Here is a 12,587-nt window from a genome sequence, read left to right on the forward strand (position 1 = left end):
AATAATTAAATATAAATTCAGTCTGAGGCCAAATGTACACAGCAATAAAGCCCTGGGAACTTTTCAAATTGAGAACTGAAAGGGTGATAAACTCAGGGCGAAAAATATTGCTTCCTCCATAGGTTCAGATGCCTTTATTTGCTGGATGTATATCACGGAGGGCATTTTTGCATATATATGTATTTGGAAAAGAACCAAAACAACTCAAATACATTTTATCATTAATTAAACTTTGCACAAGGAGGGCAACACTCACTAATAGTGAACACAAGCTTTATTAGACTTAGTAAAAATAAGTTAGAATTGACTCTGTTTAGTTGTGAAGGTAAAAGTTTTAGTATTTTTAATTAAGTGGAATTAAAATATCACAGTATGTATGAGCAAATCCAGAAATACACATGCACTCTCTCATTCTTTTTCTCATTCTGCTTCCGTGTGTGTGTATGAATATATATGTATACACACAGGACTGGATGAAGACTCATTAATGACTCGTGAAATACAGATAACAAAACCTTGCTTGCTGAAAGTGAAGAGAACTTGAAGCACTTACTGATGAAGGTCAAAGACCATAGCCTTCAATATGGATTACACCTCAACATAAAGAAAACAAAAATCCTCACAACTAGACCAATAAGCAACATTGTGATAAATGGAGAAAATACTGAAGTTATCAAGGATTTCATTTTGTTTTACTTGGGTCCACAATCAATGCCCATGGAAGAAGCAGTCAAGAAATCAAATGATGTATTGGATTTGGCAAATCTGCTGCAAAAGACCTCTTTAAAGTGTTCAAAAGCAGAGATGGCACCTTGAGGACTAAGGTGCACCTGATCTAAGCCATGGTGTTTTCAATCATCTCACATACATGTGAAAGCTAGACAATGATAAGGAAGACCAAAGAAGAATAGATACCTTTGAATTATGGTGTTGGCAAAAAATATTGACTATACCATGGAGTGCCAAAAAAAAGAACTAATCTGTTTTGGAAGAAGTGCAGCCAGAATGCTCCTTAGAAGCAAGGATGGTGAGGTTTCATCTCAAGTACTTTGGACATGTTATCAGGAGGGACCAGTCCCTGGAGAAGGATATCATGCCTGCTAAAGTAGAGGATCAGCAAAAAAGAGGAAGACCCTCAACGAAATGGATTGATTGGTACAGTGGCTTCTACAATGGGCTCAAATATAGCAACAATTGTGAGGATGGAAAAGGACTGGGCAGTGTTTCGCTCTGTTGTACATTGGGCTACTATGAGTCAGAACTGACTCTATAGCACCTAACAACAACAACATATGTATGTATGTATGTATGTGTGTGTGTGTGTGTGTGTGTGTGTGTATGGGTGTATATATACATAAGTGTGTGAGTGTATGTATGTAGATACACATATACTCACACATGTGTGTATATATACCCATATATACACACATACATATACCTACATACATATATACTTACATCCACATACATGGCATCACATATATATATACACACACACACAAATATATACATATAGACATATATCCACCGCATGTCTGTCAGTTTGTTGTACTGTGGTGGCTTGTGTGTTGCTGTGATACTGGAAGCTTTGCCAACAGTATTTCAAATACCAGAGGGTCACCTTGGAGGACAGGTTTCAGCAGAGCTTCCAGACTAAGACAGACTAGGAAGAAGAACCTGGCAGTCTACTACTGGAAAAATTGGCCAGTGAAAATCTTATGAATACCAGCCAAGAAATCAAATGACTCATTGCATTGACCAAATCTGCTGTAAAAGACCTCTTCAAAGTGTTAAAAATCAAAGACGTCACTTTAAGGACTGAGGTGTGCCTGACCCAAGCCATAGTATTTTCAATAGCTCATATGCATGTGAAAGCTGGACAGCGAATAAGGAAAAACAGAGAATTGATGCCTTTGAATTTTACGGTATTGGTGAAGAACATTGATTATCCCATGGACTTCCAGAAGAACAAACAACTCCATCTTAGAAGAAGTACAGCCAGAGTACTCCGTAGAAGCAAGAATGGCAAGAGTTCGTCTCATATACTTTGGACAAGTTATTAGGAGAGGTCAGTCCCTGATCCTCAATGAGATAGACTGACACAGCGGCTACAACAAAGGGCTTAAACATAACAATAGGGAGGATGGTGCAGGATCTGGCAGTGCTTCTCTCTGCTGCACATAGGGTCACTACGAGTTGGAACTGACTTGATGGCACCGAACAACATACGTATATATATAACCACCGATCGCTGTCGGGTCAGCTCCAACTCATGGAGACCCTGTGTGTATCTGAGTACAACTGTGCTCCATAGGATTCTCAGTGACTGATTTTTCAGAAGTTGATCTCCAGGCCTTTCTTTCAAGGTGCTTCTGGGTGAACTCGAACCTGCAACCTTTCAGTTAGCAGCTGAGCACGTTAACTGCACTATCCAGAGACTCCTATATATGTACTCACGTATTACATACACATACACACATTTGTATATACCCACACATGCCTCTCTCTCTGTATAAACCCAGACCAAATCCGTTGCCGTCAAGTCGATTCTGACTCATAGTGACCCTATAGGACAGAGTAGAACTGCCCCACAGGGTTTCCAAGGAGCGCCTGGTGGATTCAAAACACCGGCCTTTTAGTTAGCAGTCGCAGCTCTTAACCACCATGCCACCAGAGTTTCCACCTCTCTCTCTCTCTCTATGTAAATAAATAAATAAATAAGTATACACACCCACATGTACACACATATATATATATATACACCCACACTCACATACATATATATACCCATACATATATGCACACACACATACACATATATATACACACACACACACACGCATAGGTGTATATAAACATAAATATACATGCACCCACACATATACACTCGTACGTACACAGACTCCATCAAATCTGTCATTAACTGTCAGGATGATGCTTACATGACCTGTCATAATAGTTACTGCCAAGCAATTTATCTGGTGGCCTCGTTGCCATTGTGGAAAATGAAAATTTGCTGGAAATATCCAGACTGACCATATAATGGTCTGTTAATTCCATTCTAACAACAAACCAGGCTATGATCACTTTAATTAATTAGCAACCAGTGAATGACTTATCCAACCAGCCAGAGACCTGGGTAGAATTCAGACTAAAGAATTGTTGAGTCCTTACATGTGTTTGGCACTGTGCTGCGTGCCTATACTTGATGAATTACAGTTGATGAGAAGATAAGGAAAATACAAAAAGAACTATATTGCTGCTCAAAAAGTATTAAGTGTCATTTATGGGGTATAAACGAAGAAGATCTGACATAAATTCCAAGAGGAGACAATACAGGAAATAGGCTTTAGGCCAGTACTGTCCAATAGAAATATAATATGAGTCATAGAAATAATCTGAATTTTTCTGGTAGCCATATTAAAAAAAAAAAAGTAAAAATATACACGTGAGGTTCATTTTAATCACATCTTATTTAATCCAATATATCCAAGATATTTTTGTTTCAACATGGAATCGATATGAAATCATTAACAAGATGTTTTACATTCTCGTTTTATGTGTGCATAAGGTCTTCCAAATTCTGTGTATATTTTGCACTTGCTACACATTTCAATTTGAACATTATATTTGTGGAAATATTTGATCTCTATTTAGATTTTGGATGACATTTACATTAGAAAAGATAAATTCACATGCCCAAGCTCATCCAAACATAGTTAAAAGTTTTCTAATAATTGAGCGGGGTATGTTTTTAAAATTTAAATTAATTACAATTAAATAAGATGAAAAAATTCCGTTCCTCAGTCACATTAGCCATAATCTAAGCCCTCAACAGCCACATGTGGTTAGTAGCTACCATATTGGACAATATAGAGAACTGATATCGGTGTTCTATTGGGCAGTGCAGCCTGGAAATGTAAACAGTGGCCACCTCAGTGAGTGAGAGTAAAGAGGGTGGGTCCCACAAAGAGGGGAGAGTTCAAAGGTATGGAGTAGGAAAGGTTATATGTGTGATGAGGGGTTGCTCAATGCAGACATAAACTCTGATGTTCACCCCAACAAGGATTTTAGAGCACTGGGTGTCTGGGCATCTTAAAACCCAAAACCAGTCATAGTCAAGTCAGTTCCAACTCACGGCAACCCCACGTGTATCAGAGTAGAACTGTGCTCCACAGGATTTTCAATGGCTGATTTTTTGGAAGCAGATTATGGGCCTTTCTTCTGAGTGCCTCTGGGTGATTCGAACCTCCGAATTTTTGGTGAGCAGTCAAGGGTATTAACCTTTGGAAACACCCAGGAACTTCCTGGGCGTCTAAGAGCCTCTGTATTCTAATTTCTTTCCCATATGCTAGCCAATGGTAAGTTTTAGTTATTGAATAAAATTGCTAGCTGTCTTAAAAGGGGGGAAATTAAACATCTGTACACTTCTGAGAAAAGGGCACGTAGTTAGACTTGAACAAAGTGTGAAACAATGGATTTTTAATGAGTCAAGAGGTGGTGGTGATCACATTAGAAAATTTGGCTAATAGGTTGGAGCAAAACCCATTAAATCTACATTTCCTGAAGGAGGAAGAAGATAGCATCAACTTTCTGTTCCAGCTTCCATAGAGACAGCTGGGCACCCATGGGTTCTCACAGTGATACGAATGATTATTAGATAAAACAAACCAACAGTTGCTGTTGAGTAGACTCCAGCCCATGGTCACCCCATGGATGTCTGAGTAGGGCTGTTCTCCATAGGACTTCCAGTGGCTGACTTTTTGGAAGTAGATCTCCAGGCCTTTCTTCTTAGGTACCTCTGGATGGACTTGGGCCACCAACCTTTTGATTAGCCAACCATTAGATAGAGTAAAACAAATTAATCTCCAAGACCACTGAACTTCTTGGAAGCTATTAGCACAGGTAGGCATAGATGGAAGAAGGATGCCGAGTACCTGGCTGTGGGGAGACCTCTAATAAACTATGTGCCTAGAACTCTGAGGAATTTCTAGGCACCGCCGTAAATTATCCACATGTATGGCTTACACTCCCGACACAATCAAAGCAGAGTTCTGGTTGAGTGGTTTTCATGATTTGGTTTAATGATCTATGTTGATTCCCTTTACGAAAAGCACATGGCCCACTTGCGTATTTCATCCATCCTGGGTTAGGGATGTCCTTCTAAATCCCCATTCTGCCAATTTATAGGGATATAAGAAAAGGATTTTCAGTAAAATGTACTTTCATTGGTTTTGATGAAAAGGGCTTGTGATGAAAGTAGAATCTCTAATAAGCATTTCATAAGTGACTTGCCTTTCAAACTCAATATAAAACAGAATAAAATACATCTCCTAAAGACCTCCTCGCTGCCTCGGAGATTTAAAGGCCCCTGCTCTCAATCAACCGGGCCCAAGAACTCAAAAATCTCTAAAGATGCAATCAAATATTTATCAGTCAAAAGTTGGTAAAACTGAGAAATTATTTATGGTCCAAATTTTAGTCACAGTTTGAAGGGGAAGGGGGGAAAAAAATAAAGAAGGAAGCCCACGTTGGGAACTGCACATTTCTCCCTGGGGCACATACTCCCAGTCCCTCCCTGCTGTCTAGAATTCAAAACTGGGAATGAAAGCACAGGTTTGAGGAAGTGTCTTTGAGACTGGGCTTTCTACCCATTCTTGAGAAAAGTGGAGAGAGAGTCAAGGGCAGAATGTGCCACAGCAACGAGCACAGACACTGGGAGGCGGACTCATTTCAACATGGCCAGGCGTGTCCCAGACTGCTCCCAAAGGGCTGCTGGCTCATCCACCCCCTGGGTTCCCAGCCAACTGGTTAAACAAGCAGCATTGGAATGAAATGTCAGAGTTATAATATGACTCTCTCTTAGGATGAAAATGAAAATCAAACCAATTGCTGTCGCGTTGACAGGGGACTCGTGGAGACCCCATGTGCGTCAGAGGAGAACTGTGCTCCAGTTTTGGGGTTTCAGTGGCTGATTTTTCCAAAGTAGATCACCAGGAGATCACCAGGGCTTTCTCCTCAGGCATCTCTGCGTGGATCAGAACTACCAACCTTTCAGTTAACAGCCTAGTGCTTAGCTGAGCCACCCAGAGACTCCCTTAGGATGGAAAAGACCCTTCCGCCGCAGTCCCAGTAATTTAGCTACTTACCAACTAAATAATTCCTTGGTGGATCATAAATTATACATTGGTCAAGACTTTGTCTGATCCCTATAGCCACCTCCGTAGCCTTTCCATGGATGTGCAGTTCTATAGGCGTGATCTCCAGCTGAGAAAAACCCTCCACAGACGGGGAGCTTACTGCACTTCTTTCTATCAGTGGTTTACCCCTTGGAGTGTAGGCCTATTTTCTTTACAGGAATCCAGATTGTGATAAATTGTGACACAAAGAAAATCAAGAAACTGATACTTAGTCTCCATTCACATTCTCAAAACACACACAAAAAAAACCAAAAAAGTGCTTTTGTGCCAGCATGTTAACTCCTGTGTCCTTCCTGATAATTTTCTATTTATTACACTTAATTTTTACCCAACATCTTATTATGGAATTTTCAAGCACACAGAAAAGCTGAACAAATTTTACAGTGACCGTCTGTACACCCCACAACCTAGATTTCACCATTAACATTTTACTATACTGGTTTTGGACTCCCTGGATGATGTAAACAGTCACTGCGCTGGACTGTTAACTGAAAGGTTGGAGGTTCAAGTCCACCCAGAAGTACCTGGGAAGAAAGACCTGGAGTCCTACTTCTGAAAAGTCAGTCCTTGAAAACCCTATGGAGCAGTTCTACTCTGACTGACACACGTGGGGTTGCCATGAGCCAGAACCAGCTGGACGTTAACTTGTTACGCTTGCTTTATAATGTGCCTATCCATCGATTCAGCCCTCTACCCGTCTTATTTTTTGGTGCATTTCAAAGAATTACACTTACTTTAAATGCTGTTTATAAAGAGAGCAATTTTTAGCAAGGATATTTCAGTCTGTGGGAGCAGATTCTCAGATTACACTTAGCAGCTCCTGAGCGTATTGGTTAACACAGACTTTTAAATCTCAGTGGATTCAAAGTTTGTTTCTGCTATTAACTGGCTGTGTGACTTTGGATAGCTTACTTCATCCCTCTGAGTATCTTACCCTTATTTGACATGTCAGAAGATGATCCTTGTGGGGCTGCTGTTATGAGAATTCAACATAGTAGAGGAGAAGCACTTAGCATAGGACTGGAGATGATAAATGTGTGATGATATCTTTCCATTGCTTTGTAACTATGAGATCAAGAATTCCGTCTCTTTCCTTGGCTATTAAGTCCCCAGCCCCTAGTGCTGCGCTTTGTAAATAGAACATGCTGAATATATGCTTGTTGACATAAATTGGATGGAATTTCAGAGATTTGCCCTACTGGGATGCAGCGAACACTTATTAAAGGAAAGAGGCAAGTACAGTGGGGTTCAAAGTCACCAGACACAAGAAAGTGAGTTCAGGAAATGACATGGGAGCAGAGGAGGATCAAGTAAGTGGCAGAGGCTCTGCTAGGTGCTTTGGTCAATAAAAGACAGAGAACACCTAGCCTGTGATGTGGAAGCATTTTTATCAAGTTTAGAGATGGAATAGAATCTGCTGGTGACCTGTCCCCATCCTGTAGCCCTCAGCTCTTCAGTGCACACCAGGTGACTTCTAGCTGCTGCACAGCATCTTTCTGGCTGCGGTCTCTGCCCCCAAGACTCAGAAAGCTATTCTGCCTGTGCACAGGGTACAGGGAAGGCCAGGTGTGCTAGGAAATTTACACCACTGTCAGCGGCCCTCAACCAACCACTGATGGAAGTTGGCGTATAAATACCCCAGCTACCTCCCCTCCTGGGTTGGAGAACTTTGATGACTGTGCTTCACACCATTTCCGAGAGTTTCCCCATGGGTTCCCACTCCAGTCACCCACAGTGGTAGCTGGCTTGATAAATAGGCCTCTCACTCACTGCCTTCTCCTCCCCGTTGCTCTTCCTCATTCCCTTAGTGTGTGCCCTTCATCTTCTAAATAAACTGCCTGTGTTGGAATGCTTGTCTCAGAGTCTGTTTCTGGGAGAACCCAAGTGAAGACAGGTGTCTTTGTACTTTTATAGGCACAGGATCTCTTCTTCAAATAGCATTCTCTAACGAAGTGTAACATGTAATATTTATAAAACTGGAGCTGCCCTGCCCGAGAAAGTTTGGGTGGGCGACAAGTGATATGTGGAGGCCAGAGCCTGGCCTCTTTGGTCTCCATTCCCTTCTTTTCACCTCCACAGTTGCAACTGAAGATACCTATATGTTTTCCCATGTTGCAGAATACGGCTTGTCAGCTACTGGTGGAACTGAAGAGGATAAGATTTATAGCGTAAAATGAATGAATATAAACAAGCAGGCACAACGAGGAAAATATGTTCCTTCCAAGGCATAAAAAGGATGGACAGTTTCTGCAAGGCAGTGAAGTTATTCTGCAAAAACCAACTGGAGAATTAGGACACTCTGGTGCGTTGTGATATTACTATTACACCTAGAAAAGCAGTCGCTTTGTAGAGAATCCATATGGCAAACCAGTGTGGTCAGTACACAACGGGTAAAGAGGTGAGCCTTCAGCTTGGATACAAATTGCCTTCTGAGAAAGGAGGCCCCAAAGTGTCCCTTATTACCGCACTCCCATTAAATATCTCAAGGAAACAGACTTGTGAAAACTACCCAAATGTACTCAGGGGAACAAATATGTTGGACTGAAGCAAAGTGTAGGAAGAACACATAATATATTGTTCAAATCTGGATCCAATAGCTGCAACGAAGGGCTCAAATATATCAAACATCACAGAACTGGCGTAGGACCAATGTTTTGTTCTGTTGTACATAATGTCGGTCTCTCTGACTTCAACCCTGACCACTCCCTACCTTGCTCACTGGCTTTGGGTCCTCAAATATATCACGTTCTTTCCGGACTCCCTGCCTTTGCTCATGCAATTTTGCCATTTACTCTGTTCCTCCTGTGACTGGCCCTTTCTCACCCTTCCAGCCTTTGCTCAAATGCTTCCAGCTCTGACCAGCCTTCCTGCCATCTGTGCAAAATATTCACCTTCCTCTCCAACTGGTCCTGCCATTTATTCCTTCTCCTATCACAATGGAAACCCTGGTGGGATAGTGCTTAAACATTGGGCTACTAACCAAAAGGATGGCAGTTGGAATCCACCAGGCGCTTCTTGGAAACCCTATGGTGCAGTTCTACTCTGCATTATAGGGTTGCTATGAGTTGGAATCAACTCGAAGGCATTGGGTTTTCAGCCGATCACACCGATCTTATATACCATTCATTATACTCTGCAACATTCTGGTTTATTTGTTATCTAAATGTCTGTCTCCCTGCTACAATATAAGCTCTAGCACAATATGACTTTGTCAGCTTGTCCATAACTGTATTCACCCAGCCCCAAGTTTAGAGCCTGACATAGAAGAGGTACTCCTTATTTGTTTAATGAATGAATGAATAATCCATTAGCACCCACCATTAAAACCATTCAGTCACTGTTCATATTCCACATTCACCACAAATGCCATCTGTAGACTTTCCTATGGGGACAAAATGTGTTGACAAGACAATATTAGTATTTGCCCCCATTTTTAACAATGACTACTTCTTCCCAGGGGGTGGGGGTGGGGGGTGGACAGGGAAGAATGTTGTTCTGATTCATTCAACAGTGTTTTCTGGATTTGATAAGTATGATTTAGTTCCCTCGAGCTGGTTTAGTCTTTAGAGAACTGACCCAATGGTGTTTCTCAACCTATACATTTGAAAACTAGGGTCTCAATAGAAAGATCATACAACATACCGGTATCCTAAGGAGCTCTATCTGAATGGTCGCCTGGACATCATCTAGAAAAGCAACAGTTTCAGTGCTTAGCCAATGGCATCCTCCTGATGTAACGTCGACATCATTATCTACCACGGACATCTCTAAGTCAGGATATTCAAAGCTTTCCATTTTGTTTTTTAAATTTTATTTTTTCCCAAATCTCATCTTTTTTTTGGATGATCTTTTGAAATTCCTTTCTTGCCAAAATCATTTGGCCTCTCACTGCAAAGGACATGAGGGCAGTTCCAGGTGGTCACTCTGACAGTCAGAGTCAGCTTGCTTTGTGTGTCATTTCTTAATAAAAATGTGCTTTTGCCATTTGTCTGACTTACCTTGCCAACATCTCTTGGGAAAGGTTGTCTCTGGTTCTCTGGAATTAAAATCGGAGATACCACAATGGACCTCTTTTGTCTTGGGACTGGAGAAGTTCTTGCAAATTTAAATATATCCTAAAAGAGAAAATAAAACCGATTGACTAAAATCCCCCATGGAAAGGATCTATCCATCTGCTCTAAAATATGGCTCCTTTGTTGTGAAAGCATACAGCTGTTTGAATATTGTTAATTTTATTCTATCAAACCTAATTAGCGTTAGCAAGTACATTGTTAGAATCATACTGAGGCTGATGTCGTGATTCACAATGACTATCATTAAGCTATTTAATCCTGTCTTCTGAATCATTCTATTCACTATGTCAGTCTTGACTTATGCATCCTCCAGTGCTCTTCTAGTACCTTTTTTTAATTGGCCAAGTGAATGGATTACTCACCTGGTCAGGAACCCACAGAACTCACTGTATACGAAAATACTCTCCTCACTGCCAACTACAAGGTCCCTACACTCACAAATGAACGGGGATGGAGGGGCAATTACAAAATCCAAAACTATGTCAGGCCTGATGGGCAGTTGTAGTCAACATTTGTGAAAGGACCTTCTGCTGTTATTATTAATGGAGTGATGGTCTGATTTTGGAAGGCACTTCCCCCAAGTAGTATTTCTCAAAGTTCAACCACTGAAGTAAACTGTCATCATTTCCGCCTTGTCTGTAACTCACCTTTTAAATTAAACCCGTGTGTCCAAAAAGAAAACTTTCTATCATTATTTTAAAAACGTACCAGTGTTGCTTTCCATAACAATATGAAAAACATAAAAATAAACATACTGGAGACAAAATGATGTTCTAAATTCTACCTAGAAACTGGTGCCTCTGGAAAGAAAGTTCTTTATGTGGGACCTGCCCTCTCTTTTTTAAAAGGCAGATGGGAAAGTATTAGAGAGCTGTTAAAGAGTTATTAGCACCAAGCTGAGACTTTCCTTGATATGATCAGATGGACTGAAGGAGAATTGGAAATGAAATATAATTTGATCTCATTTAAGTCACAAACTGATTAAAATTATCTTGTATATCATCAGAAGAAAGCATTTCAAACTTAGGGCAACAAGTCCTGACCAAAATCACATAGTAAATGATAGTTACACACCATACAAATCACATGAAAGTGTATGAGTGTGTGTATACATGAAGAAATATATGCATATATATGATAATGTCATTTAGAGTATAAAGGGAAATATACATAAACAAAGTCAAACAGGAAACATAAAGACAACTCCAGCTATGCATGCTTCCATAAATATTAATTCTCATGATTTGGTGGGAAAGCAACTGTGCAATATTTATTGAGAGCTTTTTTTTTTAGAGATGTACATATCCCATCACCCTGTAATCTCAGTCCTGGAAATACATCCAAATGCTAAATTCAAAAGAAGAATAAAAATGTATGCAGAAAGATGTTTAGTGGGGCAGATTTAATAAGGGGTAAAAATGGAAAACAACTCAAGTGCTCAATAGCAAAGATGAGGTTAAATGGGTCTATCAGCCAGAGGCACACTCAGGCAGTCGTGAATAACATGGTTGTGAAGGCCATGTTCTACCACCATTATCATCATTCCTCCGCCTCTGCCATCACCACCACTACCACCAACTACAGCAGCAACAATATATGAGCACCTGCCACGTGGTAGCAATGTGTTAGGCATTTTACACTTGTTGGCTCTAATAGTTGAGCAACCTCCCAAGTATATCTTAGTCTTTCTTAACCAGTGAGGAAAGTAGAATTCAGAGAGATGATGTAAGCTGCTCCAATTCACCTAGCTAGCAGAGAGAACATATATGATAAAATATGTAGGGATATATAAAATACTATATTGAGAGCTATGATAGTTAATTTTATCTGTCAACTTGGCCAGGCTATGGTGTCCAGTTTTCTAGTCAAACACTAGTCTAGACTCTGTTATGAAGTGGTTATATGTGATTAAATCAGTTGACTTTGGTAAAGCAGATTACCCTCCATAATGTGGGTGGGCTGCATCTGATCAGTTGATGACCTTAAAAGCGAAAAGGGAGTTTTCCCTAGGATGTATTCTTCCTTCAGACTATAAATAGACATTTTTCCAGAACTCTCTCTTCTCTGCTCCTGCCACCTGACTTAAGAATTTTGGGACACAAAATTTTGGGCAGGATTCTCCAGCCTGTCCCTGTCCTATAGATTTTAGACATGCCAACCTCCTGCAATTGCATGAGTCAATTCCTTAAACTAAATCTATCTTTCTCTCACCATGTATATCTATATCTCACTGGTTCTTGTTTTTTAGAGAACCCTGACTAAGGCAGGCAAATTATATCCTAGGTGAACTATAAAATGCATAGGAGAACAACAC

At 40.5% G+C, this 12,587-nt stretch overlaps 1 protein-coding gene across 3 annotated transcripts in view; it reads right to left on the bottom strand.

The window, feature by feature from the left end:
- Positions 1 to 12,587, bottom strand: part of CDH13 (cadherin 13) — a 1,235,721-nt gene that overhangs the window by 689,465 nt on the left and 533,669 nt on the right. For all 3 annotated transcript variants that reach the window (XM_023558128.2, XM_023558126.2, XM_064273735.1), the window contains exon 4: positions 10,199 to 10,315. In XM_023558128.2, the coding sequence (XP_023413896.2) occupies positions 10,199 to 10,315 (117 nt within the window). The remainder of the gene's footprint in view (positions 1 to 10,198; positions 10,316 to 12,587) is intronic.

Source organism: Loxodonta africana, chromosome 21 (assembly GCF_030014295.1).
Source record: "Loxodonta africana isolate mLoxAfr1 chromosome 21, mLoxAfr1.hap2, whole genome shotgun sequence".
Taxonomy (NCBI): Eukaryota; Metazoa; Chordata; class Mammalia; order Proboscidea; family Elephantidae; genus Loxodonta; species Loxodonta africana.